At 42.3% G+C, this 27280-nt stretch overlaps 1 protein-coding gene across 1 annotated transcript in view; it reads left to right on the top strand.

The window, feature by feature from the left end:
* Positions 1-27280, top strand: part of Mybpc1 (myosin binding protein C1) — an 89776-nt gene that overhangs the window by 56520 nt on the left and 5976 nt on the right. Inside the window, exons 17-29 of the mRNA XM_085842577.1 lie at positions 1996-2102; positions 2517-2650; positions 5252-5411; positions 7760-7864; positions 9093-9281; positions 10699-10833; positions 13992-14045; positions 15016-15183; positions 17962-18050; positions 20008-20203; positions 22412-22551; positions 25492-25651; positions 26848-26984. Coding sequence (XP_085698703.1) covers positions 1996-2102; positions 2517-2650; positions 5252-5411; positions 7760-7864; positions 9093-9281; positions 10699-10833; positions 13992-14045; positions 15016-15183; positions 17962-18050; positions 20008-20203; positions 22412-22551; positions 25492-25651; positions 26848-26984 — 1774 coding nt within the window. The remainder of the gene's footprint in view (positions 1-1995; positions 2103-2516; positions 2651-5251; positions 5412-7759; positions 7865-9092; positions 9282-10698; positions 10834-13991; positions 14046-15015; positions 15184-17961; positions 18051-20007; positions 20204-22411; positions 22552-25491; positions 25652-26847; positions 26985-27280) is intronic.

Genomic DNA, 27280 nt, shown 5'->3' with positions numbered 1-27280 from the left:
CGTAGGAATTATCCGCAGGCACTTTTCCTACTTCCTGAATGATGCATCCATGGACTCTTTGGAGAGCAGGGAGATGGCCTACTTCTCATCAAGTAATAACTGGTGGATGCTTTGCTGTAAATCACATCCTGTTCCACATCTTGTATCTATACCTCAAACCATGGCGTATCAGCCAACACCTATCAACCGCACCATCTAAAGCTGTGGTTACAGAAGTAACTCTGTGCATTCTAGTGGAAGACCTGGCAGATTACCAGCTGGCCGGAATGTTCAATAAGATATTGAGAGACCATAAGTTTGGACTGATGGGACCCAGCAAACCCATGCTAAAGTTCCACTCTACTTTGCCCAAACCAAGTTGTTTATCTAACTTTGTAGAAATTGAGGTAATTCTTGAATAGGACACATTGAGTTGCTGTGCCGCCTTAACCTGTAAAAGGAAAGTAACTTGGGAAGAGCGTACTTTGTTATCTGTTGCTGTTTCTCCTGCTCTTTATAATACCAAACTTCTCTGCATAGTTTATCGGGGCACTCGTTCTATTTTATAGCACGTGTTGCCTGATTCCAGAATGCAAATAATTGTAAATTAAGATCCTTATTTCGCCAGGCATGGTGGCGCACGCCTTTAATCCCAGCACTTGGGAGGCAGACACAGGCGAATTTCTGAATTCGAGGCCAGCCTGGTCTACAAAGTGAGTTCCAGGACAGCCAGGGCTAGAGAGAAGCCCTGTCTCAAAAAAACCAAAAAAACAAAACAAAGCAAAAACAAAGCAAAAACAAAAAAAAAAACAAAACAAAGCAAAAACAAACAAACAAAAGATCCTTATTTCATGGGACTGGAGAAATGGTCCAGTGGTTAAGAGCATGGGTTGCTTTTTCAGAGGATCAGCACTCAGTTAGTGGCTCACAACTGTCTTAATTCTAGTTCCAAAGGATCTGATGCCTGCCCTCTTCTGGCCTCTACAGGCACTGCATGCACACAGTACACATACATAGCAAGCAAAAACACCCATACACATACAATAAAAAATAAAGTAAATCTTTTAAAAATAAAATAAAACCTTGACACCATAATTATTGTCATCCTTTAATAAAAACAACTATCACAGGTCCTTTCTTCTATTTTTGTTTTATTATGGGAAAGCATAATTGCCTAGAATCTAGCAAAGATTTAAGGCAAGAAATTGAGCTTTAACTTATGGATTTCTAGGACTTAAAATCCTTTGAAATTTTATATGTATATAAAACACATATTCATAATATCTTTATGTCCTTCATATGTGTGTCTATGTCAGTATATATGTGTGGTACTGGGGATTGACTCTCACATGTGTTAAGTTAATGTGCTAATAACACTAAGCTGTACCCCTTATCCCCAAATTGTACATTTAAAAAATATTTTTTCTTCTAGACAGGTTTTCTCTGTGTAACAGTTCTGACTATCCTAAAATTCACTCTGTAGACCAGGCTGACCTTGAACTCACAGAGATCTGCCTGTCTCTGCCTCCCGAGTGCTGAGATGACAGGCCTGGGAGACCACCTCCCAGGGTTAAGCTGCACACTTTTCAGACTTTTTACAATGAGAGCATCCATGGGTTACATCCAATCCTCACTGATCCATGGCCCATAAACCTAGAACTATTACTCTTTGGTGTTCGTAGCCAAAGCCAGTGATTTCCTTTGTGATTTCTTCTATATTTAAACGTAGCATTAGTGAGATGCTATATTTTGTTCTTTTTGAAGTTATGAGAAAGAATAATGGATGCTTGCGTGCATAATGAGCAGGTTGTATTTGTAGAGATACTTCATACAATCCAAACCACATCTGACTTGGGTCAATAAGTACAGTAACACCTTCCCCATACCCTGTCCCTCTCTTCCTCCCTCTCCTATATGAAGTAAGTGAAGGATAAAGGACAGAGGCCTCTTCAGTTTGGGTCACTTATACTCTATACCCTCACAAAGTGTTAGACCTATGCTTTCTTCTTTCTTTAGAATCCACAAGTTAGTCATAGCCAACGCTCTCATTGAAGATGAAGGTGAATATGTATTTACACCAGATGCCTACAATGTTCCTTTGTCTGCCAAAGTTCATGTCATCGGTGAGTAGATCGGAGGAATTATTGTATAGCTGACCACTTGTTTGCTTATCTTGGACTCTAATGCATGAAAACAATATGACTTAAAAGATACATCAAGTACTATTATTCGTTATAAGTAGTTGATTTGGAAACATGACAAGAAGCAGTTTTCTAGGGTACCAAGCACCAACTGCCATGATGACTCATACACACACACACACACACATATATGTATATATATCATTCATATGTTATATGATATATATATATCATATATATATATATGATATATATATCATATATGCTATATATATATATCATGTTTTGCCCAGGTTAAAAACTGATTGTTACCAGTACTTATCAGTAGTCAGTCACTAGCCAAAATGCCACATGGAAATGTCTATGTGATAACAAAAGCCCTGCTCACTATTCCAGACCCCCCCAAGATCATCCTGGATGGCCTGGATGCTGATAACACAGTGACAGTGATAGCTGGAAGCAAGCTTCGCCTGGAGATCCCTGTCACAGGGGAACCACCTCCCAAAGCCATCTGGAGCCGAGCAGATAAGGTTTGTTACACTCGCATGCTCTGAGCACAATGCTCACGAACAAATGCCATACACACAAGCATGTGCATGCACATGACCTGACCCTCTCCTTCCCCCGACCCTGTGATTCCCGTGCAGAGAAGAGGCACAAATCAAGTGTATGCTACAGCCAGATGTAGTACATGCCTTTAATCCCGACCCTGGAAACAAACACAGGCAGACTTCTGTGAGTTGGAAGCTAGCCTGGCCTACATAATGAGTTCTGGAACATTCAAAGCTACAGTCAAAGAGTGAGACCCTGTCTAAACACACACATACACAGAGAGAGAGAGAGAGAGAGAGAGAGAGAGAGAGAGAGAGAGAGAGAGAGGAAAACAACAGTCCAAAAAAAAGTTCATTATGGGTATAATTCCTCTGAAAAGAGAATAAAAACTGATTTTTGCATGAATCCATTAATCATTTGTTTTTATATTTCTAGCCACCTACTTATTTAGCTAAGCATGATTTTGTGACTTATGAACACAGTCCCACCTTATATTCCATGGATGCCGTGGAGCAGGAAGGAAGAAAAGTAGTAAAATAAAGAAGGAAATCACTTTGCATAGTAAAGAGTGCAGTGGAAATAACAGGACATGCTAAGCTGGGTATGGTGCCCCGTTCCATAACAATTACACTGACTAAGATAGGAGTATTAACTATCAACGGACAGCAAAGGCTACCTAAAAAGACCCTGTCTTTAACACACACACACACATACACACATACACACACACACACAAATAATAAGCAAAATGAAAAACCCAAGAGCATATTGTGATAGTAACTGGGCAGAGTGTCACCCTCACCCACCTAAGCCTCCATGATTGACAGTAAGAGACTCCCCTCCCTGAATTCCGAAGGGAAGTGATCTCCTGGGTAGGCCTTGCAAGCACCAAGGTCAAGGACAGGGAATGAGCTTAATTAATGTGTGGGAGGCCTAGAAAGCCACTGCTGCTGGATGGGACATGTAGACCAGGAGAAAACAAAAGATGGGGGCTGGGGGGGGGTGTAAAGTGTCTCAGTTTAAACAATCCCTGGCTTCCTGGGGGCGGGGTTGCAGGGGAGATTAAAGGCAGAATTTAAGACTTTTACTTGCAGAGAAATGGACTTAAATTCTCACATACACAGAGTAATCCCCAAATTAACAAAACTGTGTGAACAGTTATTTTCTGGATATTTGAACCAGGTCAAATTATAAAAGGCGATGGCTCACAATATAACAATATGTAAGGATATCCTACAGTGCCTTGCTTACTGCCTTGGGAGAATATTCCAGTGGTGGAGGGGGGGTGGCTAGTAGGGGGTAGAGCCTTTGCCTGACATGCATGAAGCCCTGGGCCTGGTTCCTAACAGAGGAAAGAGTGGGGAGGGAGATATTTCAATCCAGGTAACATACAAGGGGTAAACACCCAGACATAACCTAAAGACCGTTGAGGGCTTTTTTATACAAGAAGGCCAGGGAGGCAGGAGTTCATGCTTCGGAGTGGAGAGCTGCTCAGATGGAGCCCTGGGGTGTGGGGGCCAGTATGGTGACATGTGCCTTTATTCCCAGTACTCTAGAGGCAGAGGCATGAGGATCTCTGGGAATTCAAGGCTGGTCTGGTCTACATAGCAAGTTCCAGACCAGTCAGGGCTATGCAGTGAGCACCTGGCTTAGGAGATCAGAGGTTGGGGGATGTAGCTCAGTGGTTTAAGAATTTGACACAGCAGAAAATTAAAGAGTACAACTGCCAGCTCAGCTTTTCCCTGCCACTTGGGATCAGTCATCCTTCCACATCCTCATCCAAAGTGGAAACTTAAGGCTGAGAGCTGGCTCAGTGGTTCAGAGCACTTGTTACTCTTGTAGAGGACCCAGGGAGTCCTTTCCCAACATCAACATAGCTGCTAACAACCATCTATGACTCCAGCTCTGGGAGATCTGACGCCGTCTTCTGACCCTCAGGAATACTGGATATCCGTGGTGCACAGACATATGCAGGCAGGACAACATACCCATAAAGTGAAAGTAAACACATCTTTTAAAAATGGAAACTTAATATTAAACAGAGTGGAAGATTATCCTGGCACCATCTTCCAACACTGCTCACCCGCCGCCATGTTTTTTTGGTTTTTGCGTTTTGCCTTGCTTGTTTTTTGGAGACAAGATCTCACTATGTAGCTCTGGCTGGCCTTGAACTTGCAGATCACAGAGATCTGCCACCAGAGTGCTGGGGTAAAGATGAGTGCCCCCACTCCCAACCTTTTCAACGTGTTCCCGTTTTCTCAAGATATCCATGCAAATGAAATCCATGAGTCTCTGATATTAGTTGGCATCCCAAAAGGACACCTCCCCTTGTAGTTTTCTGTCCTTGGCTTTCTTTTGGGAAAGCTTCTAGTTAACAGACTTTTGAATCCAGCACCGCTCTCTGCCTCTCAGCAATGTGGGCTTGAGCACATGAAGTCTGGGTTCCCTCCTGTGTAAATGGAGTAGATTGACCTGACAATGTACAGGTCAGACACTCGGGCCCGCCTGGCTGAGGTCCTCAGATACTCTAGAGTGGCTCTTGTCAATCTATCACATCGTGCTTGCTTCTTCCTTTTCAGGCTATTATGGAAGGCAGTGGTCGGATCAGGGCAGAATCCTACCCTGACAGCAGCACGCTGGTCATTGACGTGGCAGAGAGAGACGACTCTGGTGTGTACAACATAAATCTGAAAAATGAGGCTGGAGAAGCACATGCAAGCATCAAGATTAAGGTTGTGGGTAAGTTCTCCAGGGGAACAAGCCTCTTAGACCCTGACAGGAGGAAACCACACATAGCTTTATTTTACCAACCAGCATCTCTCTTTTACTACCTTTGTTGTTTTTCTTTGTGTTACCTTCTTTCCTCTTATTTTTCTCCTCTGTTTTCTCATCTAGAGAACTTCTCACTGGAGAAACTAAACAGTTAGGGGCGTTTGGGACTATTGGTTATACCTCTACAAAGTCATCATCCATTTGGGTGCCCTTCAAAATCTTTAAGCACTTTTTTTTTGCAATAAAGATATAATTACAATATTTTACCTCTTTTCCTCCATCCAGCATCTCCTGCACCCTATAACTCCCTCTCAAATTCATGGACACACACACACACACCTACATATGTAGAAATACAACCTGTATGGTTTCAGGACTGACAACTTGGTGTTGAATAACCACTTGGGGTCTCATCCTTGGGGAAGAATATTTCTCCCACTCTCAGAGTCTCTTAGTCACCTGTGTAGTTCTTTGTGTATGGATGAAGTCCCATGAGATTTCCCCCTTCTGTGTTAGCACATTTACTGCTGTTGTTCTTGTTTGGGTCTTGTTTAGGCTATATATTATTAAGGTATCATGGGTGAGCCTTCCTTGTTTTCTAGGAGCACACTCTAACAGCAGATGCCCTGCTCCTTCAGCTCTTATAATCTTTCCATCCCCTCTTCTGCAATGTTCCCAGAGTCTTGGGGTTTAGGCTTGTGTTGTAGAAGTATCAACTGGTGCTGGGCATCCCTTGATCTTTTGCATTTTGAACAGTTGTGGTAGTTGCAAAGAGAGGTTTTCTTTGCTGCATTGTGAGAACTCATTTATGGGCATAAGTAGTTAGAATGCAGAATTGTACTGATTTAGTTAAATGCCAGTAATGGGTTCTCCTCTGAGACCCATGACTTCACTAGCTCTGGGTATTTGCTTTTGGGTACCAATTGAAACACAATTGCTAATCAGCGATCATGAGGGATGGTAACCATGTGCATTGATCCTTAGCTTTCTAAATGCATTTTAGCTCAACTAAAACCCAGTGATTTGAGTCTACCTGACTATTAGTGTTCCAGATTCTCCTGGACCCCTCTTCTCACTTCAGATTTCCTTGAGGAACCATTATTTCAAAGTGACCCCAAATTAGTCACTTTATCAAAAGCTTAAAACTATACATTAACATAGTGTCTTGCCAATTCTGAATTGAATTCCTCCAATCAACATCTTGAATCTTCTATTTGATATAAAATTGACAATAATTAGTCCTTGGTTTCCCTCTGCTGGAAGTTAATTTTGTAATTAAAAAAAAAAAAAACTATATCTAACATCTAGGTGATAATTTCTTTGCACTACTTTCAGAGTAAAGAACAGGGGTGTCTGGTTCCATGTGGAATGTGTCCTTTAATGTGACAGTTTTCAAGGATTTGTAGATATTGTTAGGTTGATTTTCACTGAGCTCTTTCCCTTTATGTATGTTGGCATGATTTTTTTATGGGATTCTTATATCTCCCTTCCAATCCTTACTGCACCCTAAGCCCTGCCAACCCCCAACACTAGGTAGGAGAGAAAGTTATAGAGAAAAGGTGTCATAGACTTCTTTTTTTAATTATTTTTTTATTTATTATATGTAAGTACACTGTAGCTGTCTTCAGACACTCCAGAAGAGGGCGCCAGATCTCATTACAGATGGTTGTGAGCCATCATGTAGTTGCCGGGAATTGAACTCAGGACCTTCGGAAGAGCAGTCAGTGCTCTTAACCGCTGAGCCATCTCTCCAGCCCCGTCATAGACTTCTTTAGACTACTTCTTATTGATTAGGGGTGTCAGGTTCCTTGGGGCAAGTGCAGTCTTCATCATGACGATATTCAGTTTCTCCTTCTCATCTCTTTTCTTTGCTCAAGACCACTTGACAAACTACAGCAACAGGAACCAGCAGCAGCAACAGCAGCAGCCTCCTCAGATGGAATGCCTGCCCCAGTCCCTCTTGGGGGCTCTAGCATTTATATATACCCTCTGAAAGGTTCCCAGAGTTCCAAGTGTAAACTATCTGCAACTGGGCAAAAATCACTCCCCTACTAGAGCACAAGGCAAATCATAATCACCTGCTGTGAAGCAGCCTCTAATCCCACACCTGAGATTAAAACAAAAACATATTCACATAACTGGGTTTTTAAAGAAACCAAAATTCTTACTATATACTTACCCTGTATTGACTTTTTATCCAAGTTAGTTTTTAAATGTATTTCAGAAAAACAACAACAACAACTTGGTACCAGATTCTGACTTTCACCCAACCCCCTGCTTTTCCTATTAAGATTTTTCTGTTCTGTCTACTACAGATATCCCTGATCCTCCAGTGGCACCAAATGTGACAGAAGTGGGAGATGACTGGTGCATCATGAACTGGGAGCCTCCTGCCTATGATGGAGGGTCTCCAATCTTAGGTAAATCACATACTGATCAACCCAGGTTACTGCCAGTGCAGTTGGCAATCTCTTAAAGCATATTAGAACAGAATACATTCTGGAAATTGAATCTAAGAAAAAAGTCTGTTGAGTTGGTAGAGTCTTGGTGTAGCATACAGGAGGCTCTGGACTCAACTATTAGTACTGCCAAGGAAGAAGAGGAAGAGATGGTGCGTAATATACTATGACTTCAAATAGCTGTTGAAATTGAGATATCTATTGTGATGTTCTGATTCCTTGGGATTTGAACAGCTCCATGGAACGTCCCCTGAGAGTCTCTTTTTCTCACTTGTTTTCTCTTTTCACTCAACAACTAATTCTGAGAAAGCTCCTAGTCTAACTCCCATTGATCTGGTCAGTAACTACCATACATAGGGTTGTGTGTTAGTTAATGTTCTATTGCTCTGAAGAGACACCATGACCAAGGCAACTCTTATAAAAGCAAGCATTTAATTGGGGGCTTGCTTACACTTTTAGAGGGTTTGTCCATGATCATCATACTAGGAAGCAGATAGGTATGGTACTGGAGCAGTGGCTGAGAACTTTAAATCCTGATCTACAGCCAGCAGGCCAGGAGTTGGGCCTGATATAAGCTTTTGAAACTTCAAAGCCTACTCCTAGTGATTCAGCTCCTCAAATGAGGCCACACCTCCTAATCCTTCCCAAACAGTTCTACTAACTAAGCATTCAAACATATGAGCTAATGGGAGCCGTTCTCCAAACCACCACAAGTTGTGTGATAAAGGAGTTTTTAATCATTAAATTCTTAGGAGACTTTGCTTCCTTTATGGAGAAATGATTTTTTTTTCTATAGATAGAAATAAAACATACAAAACTAATCTTTTTTTCTCTTCTTATTTCTATTGCTGCAACCTTCTGGGCTCTTGGCTCTTGATTGCTCAACAACAGTGACTAAGTTGCTATGAGCTGCATGCCTCTGACTCATTTTTCTTCCTTTACTAGTACAACTTTATTTTTTTCTATTACTATTATTTCATCTGTATTTTGCAGAATTTACAGTTGCTTCATCTAGCCTCTAACAACAACCAGTGGGATAAGGTGCAATAAAGTGTAAATGTATTTGGCTATTTTACTCAATCTACTTATAATGTACAAAATTTTAAGAACTGCTGTCTAATAAGATTTAACTTTGGAGACAAGATAAAGAGAAACAAGGAACCCGAGTCTCTCTTCTTTTCACCTATAGGATACTTTATTGAGAGGAAAAAGAAACAAAGCTCCAGGTGGATGAGACTGAATTTCGATCTCTGCAAAGAGACAACTTTTGAGCCCAAGAAGATGATTGAAGGCGTGGCCTACGAGGTCCGAATCTTTGCAGTCAATGCCATTGGCATCTCCAAGCCCAGTATGCCCTCCAAGCCCTTTGTTCCTTTGGGTGAGTCCAGAGAAACGCCTCTGCCGGAGACATCACTGCCCCAGATGGTTGCAGCTTTCCCTCTGACTTCTAAGCTGGGCTGGACCTGGAGCTTCTTAGAGTGGTAGGGTGGGGGATGGGAAACCAGGGTTAAGGGCACTATTGTAAGAACTGCAAACTGACTTTGGAGAAGTTGACCATCTTCAGAATGTAGGCCCTGGAATTCATTTCCAGAACTCCAGTGGCAGCTGTGGGTGGCTCCCATTGCTACTCCTGGCTCTAAATATGGAGCTGAGGCCATGTGACTGCTGTCCATTCTCCTTCCTAAAGTATCATAGACCAAGCTACTTCTGATAATGAAGCCCTTTGCTTTATAATTGCATCTTACTTTATGACTGTATCTTAAGTTTATCTAAGAAACATCCACAAAATGTTCAGAGAAGGCAAATGAAAGATAAGCTGCCTCTACTATTTTACTGTATTAAAGTGTTTCTTTAGAAATGGGAAATTCAACTGGCATAGTGGTGCATACATTTAATTCCAGCATTTAGGAGATTGAGGTATATGGGTCTCTGAGAGTTCAAGGCCAGCCTGGTCTACAAAGTGAGTTTCAGGACAGCCAAGGCTGTTATACAGAGAAACCCCCGTCTTCACTCATCCCCCACCCCACCCCCACCTCCCACCTCCAAAAAAAGAAAAAAGAAAGAAGTGGGAAATTCAGTACAAGAGTCTGCTTTAAAAGTCCAAGTCTAGCCGGGCGTGGTGGCGCACGCCTTTAATCCCAGCACTCGGGAGGCAGAGGCAGGCGGATTTCTGAGTTCGAGGCCAGCCTGGTCTACAAAGTGAGTGCCAGGACAGCCAGGGCTACACAGAGAAACCCTGTCTCGAAAAACCAAAAAAAAAAAAAAGTCCAAGTCTAAGGGCTGGAAAACGGCTCAGTGATTAAGAGCAGGTGTTGCTCTTGCCAAGAACCTGAGTCTGACCCAGCATCCATGTGGGACAAGCTCACAGTTGTCTGTAACTCTAGCTCTGGAGGATCTGACAATTCTTTTGAATGCCAGACACCTGCATGTATGTGTCCATAACCCCCTCCCACATATATACACATAATTTGAAATGATAAATATTTAAAATTATAGGCCTATGGGAGTTTTACTCTAGATCATTAGATCCCTGAAATTAATTTCTCTAAGTCTCCTTGGCTGCCCAGCCTCTCATACAACCATTTCAAACTGGAGAAAGAGTGTGGCAGTCTTTCCAAGACTCTTGTCAATCAGACATTTGGCTTACATGGGCCAGGCTCCAGGCATTCTCAACGGGTACTGGTAAGACCCAGAGCTTCCACAGGTCTTGTTAGGGGTGCCCCAGTTGTCTTATCACAGGTGCCCTGTCGTGGCTCCATACTCATGGCTGCTTCTTCTGACTTCCATCTTTTTAGCTGTGACCAGCCCTCCTACTCTTCTGGCTGTCGACTCCGTGACTGACTCATCTGTGACAATGAAGTGGAGGCCCCCAGATCAGATTGGCGCAGCAGGTTTAGATGGCTATGTGCTAGAGTATTGCTTTGAAGGAAGTAAGTACACCTAGATGTTACAGTGAATACCGTCAGCACTAGGTGAGATATGCCTCCCTTTCTTTTGTCTTACTTGGGAAGTCATCGCTTTCTTGTGGAAAATGACACCAAGCCAAAGGTCATCTTTTTAAGATGTAGGTGAATATAAATTTCCTCTAGTATTCAATGCTACAAATGTAGATGCTAAAACAGAAAAAAAAAAATTCTTAATTAGGCTGCAAGGCCAGTCACCACCACTGTGCTGGCATAGGACAACGGTCCTTTGGCAAAATTTCGGGGACATCCATTTCTAGATTGGGTGCAGCTCCAGCATGCCACTGAGCAGTGGAAGTCTATTTATGGGCAAGCACAGGGGGAGAAACTGTGTATTTAGCCAACCAACAAGCGTCTCCTTCCTTCTTAAAGAGAGGAATAATAAAAACAAACTCTTAATTGTAAGGAAATAGGATTAAATCCCAGAGAGAGTGAGGTGTTCAGCATGTGGCAGTAACTTATCTTAAGGCTTGAGAAAATGAAAATTAAATTTTGGAGGAGACAGAAAAAAGAGTCCAAAGAACCCCCCACCCCACCCCCGATTAAACTAAAAGAGAGAAAAAGAAAATGTCACAGGAAACCAAAACCAAAAAGGTGTGACATTCACTCATTGCCTAGTGTTTTTATTTCCTGCTTGCCATGACCATAAGAAAATGACATTTGAAAAAGAATTTATGGGTATAGCTCATTTGTAGAGCATTTGCTAGAGTGTGGTAGGCTCTGGGTTCTAGCCTAAATAGGTGGGGGGGGGGGAAGAAAAGAAAAAAAAGAGAGGAAAAGGGAAGTAAAAAGGAAGTAAAAAGGAAGGAAGGAAGGACGAAGGAAGGACAATAGGGGTATAAGACAAACAGCCTGGCTCTAGACTCAGTCCTCTCTGGTTGATAGTAGGCAAACAGCTCCCCAAAGAAGCTTACTGAGGTCCCACAAAACAAAGACCAAGAATCAACCTCTAAAACCATTCTTTGTACCCCAAACTTTCACACTGAAGTCCCCCGTGAAGCAAAGAAACAATACATTTGGGAATCAAGAATGTAAACACTGATGATGTCCCCGGAGGACAATCACTATGGACAAGAAACTTATGAAGAGGAACTGTTGAAATCCCAGTGTGCACTGTGGCCCTGGCAGAAGTGACAGCTGTCACTCAGGAAGAAGTGCAGATAGGGATGAAGCACCCTGTGCCTGCGGGTCTCTTTACTTCGATATGCTTCGATGTGCTTCAATATGCTCTCTCCAAGCTTCCGAAGGCCCTCTATCCAAAACCAGCACGGGAGGGGGCGGTGATAAAAGCAAAGCAAAAGGCCCAGTGTTAACACAGCCAGGGAAGTGGTGCTGTGACTTATTCAACAAGAAAATCCTCCAGCCTTTCTGAGTATGGCTTATTTGCATCCTTCTGTCCTGGGTGATCCTGGGTGATGCATTCTGCTTTTCAGACAGCCCAGCCAGCAGGATCTCTTAACCTTATGTCATGAGGCCTCTGAACAACAGCCTTCTGTATGTGAATGAAACGGAGCAAATTCTTTACTCTTTTCTTTCTGATAGGTTTAAAACGTAAGAAGATACAGCAAAATGATAGATGGCTGTCATTTTGATGTTACCCACCTTAGATAAAATACAATGAACTGTATTTTACATCATCTGTGTGTGGTCTGTGTAGATACATATGTATACAAGGATATACATATGTATATGTACACGGTCATTATGTATATATTTGCCACATAACATGTCGGAGTTAGCTTTCTATGGAAACTCTTTCATAACGCGTATCTTTCTCCTTGTCTTTCCTTGTTTTCTCAATGTGGCTGCCTGATTCTTCATTCTCTTTTAATGGCTGCTGTTCTCCAGAACTAATTTTCTCAAGTGTTTAATGCTTTTGGATATGTCAGGTTTATTCTAAAAAGAGAAGTCTTCTATATAAGGTTGTGTGCATTTTTTAATCATCATTCTGTCTTTTCTATTTTATTTTTAATGCCTGAAGCGTTTTATTCCTATTTTTTCCTTCATTTCAGTTCATCCTTTTCTTAAAATACACCTCATGCATTAGTAAACAACTTCCATATTCCCTCCCCCACCCTCAGGCATCCTTTCTGTTCTCCTGAGTTAGCTTAGCTCAGGCGTGAGGAGATGGGCTATTTTTCTTCCCCTCCCATCTTGTTTTCTCTTTTTATCTGTCCTTTGTTCTTCCGGATTGTTGCTCACCTCTGTTTCACTTTCCCATCCACTGAGTCTTCACTGGGAAACTAGCACAATGACTAGAAAACAGACCATTTGTTGAAAGATGTATCTTTTTTTCAAAGTTGTGGGTAATTTTTAGCATCCACATGCCCTCTTGGCTGTCAAGATACCAAACCTCCTTTATAGTTCTGATAGGGATGAAGGGGATAGGGGTTTCCCAAGGGCAGCCATTCTAGATTCCTTGTCCCAGTTCATCACCTTGGTACCAAAATAGGTACGTCATTCCAAACCACTGGGACAAGCCCCAAGCCATCCTGTGGTCCCTTCACATAGACTACAGGGCCATCGGAATGGCCAGTTTTTTGTTTTTGTTTTTTTGTTTTTTTGTCTTGATGCAGAGTTCATTGTCATAGTAACCAGAGCTGCACCCTGAGCTGCTGGGGCTGACTCCCATTTTCACTCAGAATATCTTAAGACTCAGCTGTGCCCTGAGTGGTAAAGTGCTAGACTTTGATGAGTTAGCCCCACCAAGGGAGCATGGTGTTCCCTAGGGGACTGGATAGGAACAGACAGTTTGCTGTGTGCTGTTCCCTCTAGATTCCAGAAGCGAGTCTTCCTTTTCCTTCAAGGTCTTTTGCTCTCTAGCTCTTCTTCCCACCTGTGGAGGTTATCTCCGCCTCCTTTCTCCTCTTCTCTTTTCTTAGCCCTTTTCTTCTCTGGGGCAGGCGCCTGGAGACAAAACCCACAGGCCTTAGAGAATCAGCTGTGTCTCTCTGGAGAATCCCTGCCTCCCCTTAACACGTTTGGTCTCTTGCATCACTACTTGGAAGAAAAGTCTCTTTGCCTACTTTGCCTACGTTACTAACAGAGAATGCTGACTACTGATACGATGTTCTTCTGGTGTGAGAGTGGGTGTCTTTAATTAATTTATTGACGGATTCTCAAAGGTACATCAGCCAAACAGTCTAATGAAAATGGGGAGACTGCCTGTGATCTACCAGGTAACGTATTCTGTGAAGCTCTCGGACTTATTTACTCTTTGAACCATACCTGGGAATGTTCCATGACCTTACATGAAGGACCCCGCCCCCATGACCTCCACACAGAAGTCCCTAGAGTTGAGGAGAAAAGGGTGACTTTCTCATTGGCTCCAAGACTTCATTTTTTTTCACTAGTGGTTATTTCTGACGTTTTAGAAGCCAAAATACTTGTCCGTCCTAGATGCTGGGTTTTAAGTCTTTTGATGTTATAGCATCAAGTAAGTGCTACCAAGAATGACAGCTTCCCTCTCTCCCTGCCACCATGTGCTCACAGTTAAAGAGGTGCTCTAACAGCGCTACCAATAGCTGAAAAGAAAACCCAGTTTTTGGTTGAGAGAGAAAGGTTGTGCCAACACAGGAGACAGCAATCAGCTCACAAGCCTCTTCGATTCTGTGGAGATAGAATTGGCTTTTCTTCATGAGTGCAAATGAATCAGATTCTTTACCTTCATATTAAGCTTCGTGATAATAAAACAGGCAATAAATAAAAGGAGACCATGTGGCAAGATTAATGCCTTTCTTTCCTAAGAAGGGCAATTTCCTGTCTTTCTGAACTTTAAAGCTTATCAATGTGTAAATATCAAAATGATTTCAAGCAGTATGGAACCACGTTGGAGTAAAACTGGTGCAAAATTACTGGAAACAGTTACTGTTATTCAGGGTGCTTGATTCCCAAGTAAGAGCTTTTATTTATTTATTTTCAAAAATGGCAGGGTCTAATTTAATTCTTTCTGTTGTTTATGCTAGTCATTTGGGGACATTTTTCAGGTATTAAAATAGTCTTAACCTGAGTCTAGTCCATACCCTGTTCTTTTCAAAGGATCTAAGCATGAATGAAATGCTAAGTTAGAATTGGTTGTGATGGCCTGGGATGGCGTCTCTCACTAAACATCGTTTCCCGCTTCTTTTCTTTGTCTTTGACTGATTGTAGCTGAGGACTGGATAGTTGCAAACACAGACCTGATCGACAAGACCAAGTTCACCATCACTGGTCTGCCCACGGATGCGAAGATCTTTGTGCGCGTGAAGGCTATCAACGCGGCTGGGGCCAGTGAGCCCAAATACTATTCTCAGCCCATCCTTGTGAAGGAAATCATTGGTAGGTGACGGGGCCCCACATTTAGTCCACCTTTCCCATCATTTGCTTTTACTCTTTACAGTCTCTTTCTAGGGCTGGGGAGAGAGCTCAGTCAGTAAAGTCCCCCTACAGGCATGAGACCCTGAGCTGGATCACTAGAACCCACATAAGAAAGCCAGGAATGGTGACGTGCTGTAATCCCAGTGCTGGCAAGACAGAGACGGGCAGATCATTGGGGCTAGTGGATCCCTCTCAAAAAACAAAGTACCAGCAAAGGCCAAATGGACATCATCCTGAGGAAGGTCACCAAGGGTGACCTCTGCACCACATACACTCACAGACACAAATACTGCACATGCACACAAATGTTCACACACAGACATACTCAACCTCCCCACACACACATACACCATACACACATATACCACATCACACATACTACACTATATACACGCACAACACACCACACACAAATGTGCATAAACACACACACACCACACATAAACACATCACACACACACAAATGTACATGCACAGACATACACACAAACCCCAACCCACACATATACACCATACATACACATACACGATACCATACACAAAGACACACAACACACACACACACACACAAATGTGTACACAGACATACATACACTACACATATATCATACTACATACCATACACCCACATACATACCACCAACACACACACATACCATACCACACATACACACACGCACATATACCACACTACACACACACATACTCACTCATCCCTTTCTTAAGATTTATTGGACTTCCATTCCTTTGATAGTTTCTGAATGCTTCCTAGAAGTTAAAAATTCAAAGAACCATGCTTTTAAGGCAGTTTAGGAGGGTCAGCTTTGGGCTGTATAATTTAGTATTCAGAAGGCTGGTTAATTGACTTGGCCAGATTCTCTAAACCAACTCTGGTGGAACTACACCCACCCTCAAGCTCAAGTGGGCCTCCAGGGCCACAGCCATTTTCATGATGTCATGGATACATTCCGGCCCATTTAAATATACTCGCATCTGCACTGATGGTATAAAGCAATATGTAAATGAAGCCATTTGTGCCTTTGCATGAATCAAGTCCGTGCCACCGAGAATGACAGCTACCTGTCTCCCACCACCATGTGCTCACAGTTAAAAAGCTGCTCTAAGGCCCAGTTTTGCCTTAGAGTATTGTTGACCCAACATAAGAAATGTCAGTTGTGTTAATCTTGGCTCCTGAGTCCATGACTCTTTTTCTCTCTTTCCACCACGTGGGCTTTAGGGCTTGAACTTGGGTCATCGGGCTTGCCTAGCAAGCGCCTTTACCCAGAGAGGCATCTTGAGATTTTTCTCATAAACCAATGGGATGGGAGTATCAATTCAAGGCATGCAATTTACAGTGTCTCTTGTCAACTTGCTCATAGAAACATTTGAGCTTTCAAGCAAAAAGAAATTTGAAAAACTTAACACCATCATTATGGACTTGACAGCTTTTGAATACTTATAAAAATATTGATCCAGCAGTCATATCAACAAATAAAAATTTTAAGATATTATATGATAAAACATGTCAGCATTTGGAAGATCTGCACAATTCTATATAGTAATTGTTTCCAAATGATCAACGTATACCAAAATAATCGTAAATAGAAGGTAGTCATGGTGTTATCTGCCTTTGGTGTCAGCTATTTGAAAGGCTGAGGCAGGGGGATTTCTAGGCTTCCAATTCTCTAAGTATTCAAACACTTTTCTTTCTTCTTTTTTTTTTTTAAGATTTATTTATTTATTTTATACATATGAGTACACTGTCACTCTCTTCAGACACACAAGAAGAAGGTATCAGATCCTGTTACAGATGGCCGTGAGCTACCAAGTGGTTGCTGGGAATTGAACTCAGGACCTCTGGAAGAGTAGTCAGTGCTCTTAACTGCTGAGCCATCTCTCCAACAACCCTCCCCCCTTTTAATCATTTATTTTATATTGTGTTTATGAATGTTTTGGCTGTGTGTATGTCAGGATGCCATGTCTGTGCCTGGTATCCAAAGAGGCCAGAAGAGGCCACTGGATCTCCTGTAACTGCAGTTTCAGTTGTGAGTTATACCGTGGGTGCTGGGAATCAAACAAGACCCAGAAGAAGAGCTGCAAGTGCTCTTCGGTGCTGAGCGCTCTCTAACTCCAGAAAAATACATCTTAAAAAAGAATTAAATAGCTGGGCGGTGGTGGTGCACGCCTTTAATCCCAGCACTTGGGAGGCAGAGGCAGGCGGACTTCTGAGTTCGAGGCCAGCCTGGTCTACAAAGTGAGTTCCAGGACAGCCAGGGCTATACAGAGAAACCCTGTCTCGAAAAAAAAAAAAAAAAAAAAAAAAAAGAATTAAATAAATAGATATCTGTACTTGGAGAAAACACTTTTGGACCAAATTTGCTAAGTATACAAATGAGACATGTAGAGTTGTGTTAGTGAGGCATGTAGGATTGTGTTGGTGAGACATGTGTAGGGTTGTATTGGTGAGACATGTAGAATTGTGTTGGTGAGACATGTAGGGTTGTGTTGGTGAGACATGTAGGGTTGTGTTGGTGAGACATGTAGGGTTGTGTTGGTGAGACATGTAGAGTTGTGTTAGTGAGGCATGTAGGGTTTTGTTAGTGAGACATGCAGGGTTGTGTGTTAAAAGACGTGACGCCAGGATGAGTTATGAGCAAGCATCATGCCATTCTGCTCAGGCAAGGCCACCTCCAGGGAACTACACTGACTGCACAACTCTGCTTCTCCATCCTTCCCCAGAGCCACCAAAGATTCGCATCCCAAGGCATCTGAAGCAAACTTACATCCGCAGAGTCGGAGAAGCCGTCAATCTGGTGATTCCTTTCCAGGTAAAATGCACACGCCTCTTACTAGTGTCCTTTCAGGGATGGAGTGTTTGGAAGGTAGAGCAAGATGGTCTAGCCTGGAAGGTCACCACGTTTCAGAATTCCCCAGAAAGATGAGGTCAATAATGGAAAATGCCATACAACTGTCTGATTTAAATTCTGCAGGACACAGAGACCTAGTCTTGCCTAAAGACTTGGTGGGGACGGGGCGGGACGAGCCAGGAGGAGATGGATATCTGAGAGGAAGGGAAGGAAGAAATGCCTGAAAAGTCTCTGTGGTCCAGCCATCTGTAGCACTGATCCGTTTGCACCAAGTTCTCATATTCAACAAAACAATATTCTCCTAATTTCCACAATGGCTCTCAGCCAAGCAGAATTCTACTTTGAAATCTTGATGTCACTAACTCAAATACATGGCCATTGTGAAATAATTGCTCCAGCAAAAGAATCTGCTGTTTATAGGATTAACCTGGTGCTTTCTTCTTCTCTTCTCTTCTCTTCTCTTCTCTTCTCTTCTCTTCTCTTCTCTTCTCTTCTCTTCTCTTCTCTTCTCTTCTCTTCTCTTTTTTCTTTTTTCTTTTTTCTTTTCTTAACAATAATCAACTTAGGTCTTTTACTTTCACACATACAAACACATTCATATTCTCTTTCTCTCTCTCTCTCTCTCTGTCACACACACACACACACACACACACACACACACACACAGAGAGAGAGAGAGAGAGAGAGAGAGAGAGAGAGAGAGAGAGAGAGAGAGAGAGAGAAACATACCCTGCTCATGCCTGTAGTCCTAGCATCCTAGCATTTAAGGCTGAAGCAGGAGGATTGCTATGAGTTTAAGGTCACTAGCAAGACAGCCAGTCCACATATGAACAAACAGGACAGGTGTGGTGGCACATACAGTAGTCTTAGTATTCAGGAGGTAGAGGAAGGGAATTCAGGAAGGAGTTCAAAGCTATCCTAGGCTACTCAGGAAACTTGAGGCTATCTTGGGCTACACGAGGCTCTGTCTCAAAAGAAAAAAAAATAACAAAAGAAGTGGAAAGTTGTTCCTATGGATAATGTTATCATTTTATAATCTCTTAATAGTGGCAGTAGCTGGTGAGACTCCAGACCAGTCTGAGAGGAGAAACGTTGTACAGAGGAAACCCATTAGACTTGGGTGATACTGCTAAATACCTGGACTGTCTGCAGAGACCCCAGTCTTTATAACCACTGCTATGTTTACTGTCTTACAGGTTGGGAAACTGAGGCACAGAGAGCTTAAACAATTTTCCCAAGGTCACAACATTAAGTGGCCTAGATTCAAGCATAGGTCCCAGGGTCCTAGAGGCCGCGCTCTTACACACTGTCCTGTGAAGTCTGACAGATCTACCTTCAAGAATTAGTTCCAGAAGTTTCTTAACTTCAGAGCCTTGGGGGTGGGGAGTCACTGAGTCCCTCTTTCAAAACCAGTGAGAATAATGATACTTATTCCTGAGTAGGCTGAGGGAAAAGATGTCATGCGCCTGATACACAGAAGGCAATCTACAGGAAGTGGCATTGCTGGCCGGGTCACCCAACATTGGGTTAGAGTGGTGGCATTTTCCATTCTTGCCTAGAATGAGTCAGGCCATTATCACTTCTGTGTTAAAATCATACACACACACATGTGTACACACACACACACACATGTGTACATACATACACACATGTGTACATACATACACACATGTGTACATACATACACACATGTGTACATACACACATGTGTACACACATGTGTACATACATACACACATGTGTACATACACACACATGTGTACATACATACACACATGTGTACATACACACATGTGTACATACATACACACATGTGTACAAACACACACACATGTGTACATACACACACACACACACACACACACATATTTCCCACAATGTTATTTCTCCCCTTTAACTTTTCCATCTTTCACTTTAGGGTAAACCAAGACCAGAGTTGACCTGGAAGAAGGACGGTGAAGAAATTGACAAGAATCAAATAAACATTCGCAACTCAGAGACTGATACCATCATATTCATCCGGAAAGCAGAGCGGAGCCACTCGGGCAAGTACGACCTGCAGGTCAAAGTGGATAAATACGTGGAAAATGCCTCGATCGACATCCAGATTGTTGGTAAGTTTGCAGGACAGAGCTAGAACATTCTGTCAAAGGAATCAATGAGTCAGAGGACTGTCTTCTTCATTTGGGGTGAGATAGGAATGTGATAGGCTTGCTCTATGCAAAAATATCTTTAAGATTAAAAAAGAGATGCTTGCCGGGCGTGGTGGCGCACGCCTTTAATCCCAGCACTCGGGAGGCAGAGGCAGGCGGATTTCTGAGTTCGAGGCCAGCCTGGTCTACAAAGTGAGTTCCAGGACAGCCAAGGCTACACAGAGAAACCCTGTCTCGAAAAACCAAAAAAAAAAAAAAAAAAATTGCTTTAAAAAATAAAAAATAAAAAAAATAAAAAAGAGATGCTCTGTATGGTGGTACACGCCTTTGATCTCAGCACTCGGGAAGCAGAGGCAAGAGGTTCTCTAAATTTAAGCCTTGTCTACCACACAGTGGGTTCCAGGACAGCCAGGACTGCGAAGTGGGGCCCTGTCTCAAAATAGATACATACATACATACATACATACATACATACATATATACTAAAAAAAAGGAAGAAAGAAGAAGAGAAAAGCAGTTTAAAAAGAAATAGGCAGCAAGATTTATTAGTATTTCAAATATGTATTAGTCAGGGTTTTACTGCTGTGAACAGACACCATGACCAAGGCAAGTCTTATAAAAAACAACATTTAATTGGGGCTGGCTTACAGGTTCAGAGGTTCAGTCCATTATCATCAAGGTGGGAACATGGCAGTATCGAGGCAGTCATGGCTCAGGAGGAGCTGAGAGTTCTGTCTTCATCCAAAGGCTGCTAGTGGAAGACTGACTTCCAGGCAACTAGGTTGAGGATCTTATACCCACACCCACAGTGACACACCCATTCCAACCAGGTCACACCTATTCCAACAAGGCCACATCTTCAGATGGTGCCACTCCCTGGTCCAAGGATATACAAACCATCACAAAATAACTTTCACTGACTACTCATATTAATCATAGGAAGCCTGGGATGTGTGCATAATGTAATTAGTGGACATGCTTTCAGTGAACTCCATCATCATTGCTTTATAATTTCTAATTCCTTGATGATAAAGAATTTCTTATACTGATCCTTATATTAAAAGGCATAGCATCTTCTAGACAGTTTAAATATTCCTTGCCACACCTGCAATTCACTAGCGCTAAGGTTTGGGTAAAGAGTGAAGACTTTTCCTAATGTAAAGAAACATCAACAAAAGTCACATAATTGGCCACAGGAGTCGATCATTTGCACTAGTCAGTACCTATAGAAAATAAATAGGTCAGTTCTCATGGTTGTTCAAAGCTAGGGAAACAGAGTCGGGAAGGATCTTTATACGCAGCCCATGCCTCCAGCTTAAATGCTTCCGTCATTTTTGCAATGTCAGCAAGAACGTTTGGGGGGGGGGGGCTAGTGAGACGGCTCAGATAGCAAGGGTCCACAAGCATGAGGACCTGGATTTGGACCCCAGCATCCCACAGAGCTAGCCACTTGTGGTCCTGCATGGACCCAAAAGCCCAGCACTGAGTTGAAAGGAGAGATCAGGCTTGTTGTAACTTCCCACCTACCAGTGAAGCTAAAAAACAGTAGCTCTAGGTTCAGAAAGAGACTCTTAACCTCAAAGAAATAAGGTGGATAGAAACACCTGATACCCTCCTCTGGCTTCCACATGTGTGCATCTCCCCATCCCTGACATGTGCACACCCATACATGCATATACTGCTCACACACATGAACAGAGCTTAAGGGCCCAGCATAGTGATGCATGCCTGTAATCCTAGTATGTAGAAGGCTAAGGCAAAAGATGCTGAGTTAAAGATCACACATATCTAAAAAGTCAAGCAAAAATTAGCTAAGTATCCGTGCCAAGAGAAGCCTTGTTTCCAATCTTTTTTTTGGTTCCAGTCAATTTGCTGGGACTTGAGGTTCTCTAACTAAACGCACACTTCCTCTGGGAAACTTGAAGTTCTTTAAATAAAACTTTAAGGGGTCTTCTAAGCTAAGAGGAATATGAGACTGCTCTGTGCCCTTGGCCCTGTCTGGAATCCACTCAGATGAAGGAAGCACAGGTTGTGTGTAGATCCCATGGCAGAGTCTGGAAGTGATGCCCCTGTAATGAGAAAAAGGACATTTTAAGATATAATCATGTAGCAGGGTGTAGACTGGATGGGAACATGAATTCACAGCAGTGGCATGAATCCATCTTACAGACCGTCCAGGTCCACCCCAGACTGTGACTATTGAAGATGTGTGGGGAGAGAATGTTGCCCTAACATGGACACCACCAAAGGACGATGGGAATGCTGCCATCACAGGGTACACCATCCAGAAGGCCGACAAGAAAAGCATGGTAAGTCTGGCTTCTGATCCAACATCAGGACCAAGTCAGATCCATCAGCTGTAATAGGCATGTCATGAGGTCTCTCTGGTAGAGACTGCAGGGAACATGGAAGAGTGATGCAGCTGGACCAGGAAGGTGGGGCTTTGGGGCTGAATTAAATCCCAGTGCCTCCTCTTAAGTTGTATGTGCACAACCAGCCTTTTGACCTCCTTGATCCCCATTTCCTTATCTATAAAATAAAGGTATAAATCCTTATACTGTGTGGTTATTATGAGACAGAGACAGTCTAACACAGGTAGTGAAATGCAAATGAAATTTGTTCTTCAGTCAATAAATATTCACTATGCAATGCTTTCTCCTTGTGAAATAAACATTACACAGTATGGGCTTAAAACTAATATTTTAAAAAATAGATAGTCATCAACTAGAAAAGAAAGATTCTGAAAGTTACATCGTGCACTAAGGCTCTGAGAAAGAAACCAGCCTGATGTGTTCAAGATGCAGTCCTGTAGGAATAATGGCTTACTGCAATCTATCTTTCATAGATGGGGAATTGGGGCTCAGGAAGAATCAGTGTCTTGCCGGTGAACAGAATTTCTGTGCTAAATGCTGAATAAGAATTCCTATGCTATACTCTCCTACTGTATAGAATCCATATGCCATATACCCTCTTATCTTCTTGTAAGAGATTGAATGAATGAATGTTTGGACACACATTGGAATAGAATATGTTTCATTGTCATAATAAAACATCATAGTGAATGGTATAAAGTCTTTGTGCATTACACACTTAGACCTCAGCAAGAACTTAGATCATGAAGTTATGCTGGCTTCATAGAAGGGGCTGGGGTGTTAAAGGCAAACATGTTTAATACTGGTTTTAGTATGGCCATTTTTTTTTCCTGAGCAAGTGCTACATGAGCGTGACAAAATGAGATTTGACATTTCTAGTGACACTTCTCATCTAAACTTAACAGTCTGAGAGATGGACTGCTGGGTGACCCTGGCAAGAAGGCCCTGGATGTCTCAGACTTCTTCCACAATGCATGATCTTTTTAGGCCTTGACCCTAATGTTTGCTAGCAGAGGACCCAGAAGCACCAGGCTCTGTGGAGGCCCCCTCCCAGTCTGCATATTCTCTCGGCCCATCTTACTTTTAATGCACCTTACTCTCAGGGATCCAGCCAAGTCCAGCTAGGCCGGGACTTTCCATGTGACTGCCTGGTGACCCTGACCAGCCCTTATGTTTCTCTTGCATTTCAGCAGTGACAGACTGAGGACCAGGTGTTTGTTCTACCAATGCTTCTTCAAGGGGACAAGCCAACCCCTGGCAGGTTCCAGCATTCACCCACATCCCCAGGGCTTCCCACTTCATTTCTATTATGGGGACCCAAACATTCACTCCTTTTACTCCTCTTGCTATGTGTTAGCACTGTTGTATCTGCTGGGGCGGGGGTGGGGCTGAGGGTGGGGGAGTGAAGGAGAGAGAGAGAGAGAGAGAGAGAGAGAGAGAGAGAGAGAGAATTCCTGTTCATGGGGTACTCATCAGTCAAGGCAAGATGAAAGCCATAAAACCGTATGATGAGCCAATATATATATATAAAAAGAAGCGGGCTGGTGCGATAGCTCAGTGGGTAAGAGCACCCGACTGCTTTTCCAAAGGTCCGAAGTTCAAATTCCAGCAACCACATGGTGGCTCACAAGATCTGTTACAAGATCTGACTCCCTCTTCTGGAGCTGTCTGAAGACAGCTATAGTGTACTTACATATAATAAAAATAAATAAATCTTAAAAAAAAAAGCTAGGCTAAAGGTTTGCATAAAGAGTTTTGTAAGTAAAGAATTCATAGCTATGCTCTTCTGGTATTAAATTATCCAAAATCTATAGATAACGATGGACTTGAAAATTCCAAGGAAAATGCTTTTCCTTTAGAAAGCATGTTTTTGTTAGCAAGTGTGCTTTCTCCAGTATAAAACAAGCTGGATAGTGTGGTCTTCGCCTGGCAGCGAGGCTAAGCTTTTCTTGGTATGGGGAGGATCATACCAAGGGTCTTAACCTATTTATTCACTCATCCATTAAATACTCCATATTTACTTTGTGTATTGAGTTTACCAGGTGCCAGGTACTGGCATAGGTTCTGTGAGGTGGGGAGAGAAGGCAGGGTTTATATTGACAGTGCATCCACTGGAGTTGGGAGATCAAACAAGTACATAAATTATGTGTGTGTGTGTGTGTGAATTTAAGGGTTATGAGAAAAAACATCCAGGCTAAAGTCATAAAGAATAATCAAAATGGCACAAATAATACAGAGAGAAATAGGCAGGGTAGAGGTGATAGCTAAAATAACCTAGATTAATAAACAAATGTATTGGATACTATAAATTTTTCTCTAGTTATTTAGCTTCCTTTAATACTCGAAACAGTAAAATTATCACTTAAATTCTATAATTATATTTTGTCCCACAAAAGATTGATAAATCAATGAGTGGATAAGTAGATGACAAAAATTATGGGCTTATAAAAATATAAAAATAGTAGGTGATATGAATCTAATGCATAGATAAGTAGATGACAGAAATTATGGACTTAGGAAAAATATAAAAATAGTTGATATGAGCCGGGCGTGGTGGCGCACACCTTTGATCCCAGCACTCGGGAGGCAGAGGCAGGCAGATTTCTGAGTTCTAGGCCAGCCTGGTCTACAAAGTGAGTTCCAGGACAGCCAGGGCTATACAGAGAAATGTCTCAAAAAAAAAATAGTAGATATGAATCTAATACATAAATGAAGACTAAATTGCAAACAACTGTAGATAAGTAATATAGTAACAAATGTAGATTGTCATTGCTCTCCATATAAAAATTAATGCTTTTTTAAAATCAATGACACATTCTTTTTGTTCCCATCCATAGATGATTTTCATCAAATTATAATCATTTTTTTTCCCTTCAGGAATGGTTCACCGTCATTGAACATTACCACCGAACCAACGCCACCATTACTGAGCTGGTCATAGGGAACGAGTATTACTTCCGGGTCTTTGCTGAAAACATGTGCGGCCTTAGCGAGGATGCGACTATGACAAAGGAGAGTGCAGTGATTGCCAAGGACGGTGAGTTGGGAGTGGATGGACATTCAGAAACCTTGATGGACTCACGGGGAGGGAGTTAAAGAGAAGATAGGAAGAACAGGAGTGAGGATGAGCATGCTGGGAAATCAGGGTAATACTATCCAAGTAAAACTTCAGTTCTACAGGTAAAGTGTTTTCTAGGGGAATTACATTATTATTATAGAGCTTAGAAATGTAATTCATTCCAGGTTCTAGTTGCTGGGTCTATAGGTGGTGAATGTCACACAGATAAGATGGCGCATTTCTTGGTTTTCTGTTTGTTTTTTGACACCTTCAATGTAGCATTTACATGAGATCCACTCTAAAAGGGTGGGGAGGAGCTGAATTCTATCATTTCTACAATGGCTCTCAAGTCCTGTAAATGAATTATTAGCGAGTCTGTATAAAAGACACAAAATTTTGGTATTTTACTTAGCAGTAATCCTAGATCCGGCAGGTTGTGAACTATTCTAACTTACACCCCAGTCATCAGTCCTGTCCCATGATACTTACTGAGTTTCACCAGGGTTATTTCTACTCCACCATTTTACCCTGAGGGCACTCCCCCAGCCACATGCCCCTGGTCCATCTCCTCTCATGGCCGCATCCTCCTCTCCCTATCTCCTTTCTCCTCCTCTCTTTCTTCCCTCACCTCTACCTCCATGGTCTCTCTTGAACGCCCCCCGACCCCCACCCCACACACACACTTGATTCTCAGGTCCCACCTTTCTCTTTCTACTGCCCAATCACAGACAGGCTCCAGCCTTTTATTTACGAATAGCTTTAAATTGGGCAGCAAGGTTTACACAACAAATCTGGTGCATGTGAGGATACACTGGCCTGAGGGCAACTGAATTTTGGGATTCAGAATTCAGCATGTGTGAATCAGATCAACACAGCATCAGATCAAGCCCCCAACAAAGTCCTTTTCTGGAATTTCCACATTAGAACATATCTTTGATCAAGAAACTCAGAAAGACAGCCACATCCAGTCAGTACTAGGTTTAGTGTCTCATAACTATTTTAGCTTCTGCTTCAGGTGTAGCCTGCTTTGTGTGTGTCCCCATCAGAATAAACAACATGGGGCATTTGCTCATGCTTTTCTGAGAAGAAAGTTTTACTCATAAGTAAAGGATGCTAAAAATAACACTCTCAAGCTGACTTCCATTTTTAAACATCTTTTAATACTCATTTTTAAGGTAAGATCTATAAAAATCCAGTGTACGAAGACTTCAATTTCACAGAGGCCCCCATGTTTACTCAACCTTTGGTTAACACCTATGCCATCGCTGGTTACAATGCCACCCTGAACTGCAGCGTCCGAGGAAATCCCAAGGTACCATGAATTACTTAATCCCTAAGGGACACTGAATTACTTAATTGATTCCAAAGCCTCTCTTTTATATTTGCAATGCTATATGGGTAAGTAAAAAGATAAACAGGCCTCCCAACTCCTATTCGAGTCTTTCTAGGGTTGGGGAGTGAAGAAAGATGGAATTTCTGGATAAATATATTGAAATGTAGTAGTAATGAACGTGGTATATGTCTTTATTATCTAGTGGGTAGCTGATGAAGAAACAAAACCACACAGCAGAAGCAAGAGGGGAGCAAATGGGGTGTGGTCTCACCTGG

This window comes from Mus caroli, unplaced genomic scaffold, assembly GCF_978045245.1.
Source record: "Mus caroli unplaced genomic scaffold, Mus_caroli_1 scaffold_9, whole genome shotgun sequence".
Classification (NCBI taxonomy): Eukaryota; Metazoa; Chordata; class Mammalia; order Rodentia; family Muridae; genus Mus; species Mus caroli.
The sequence above is the reverse complement of the archived record's forward strand: the minus strand, read 5'-3'. Positions and strand labels throughout refer to the sequence as shown.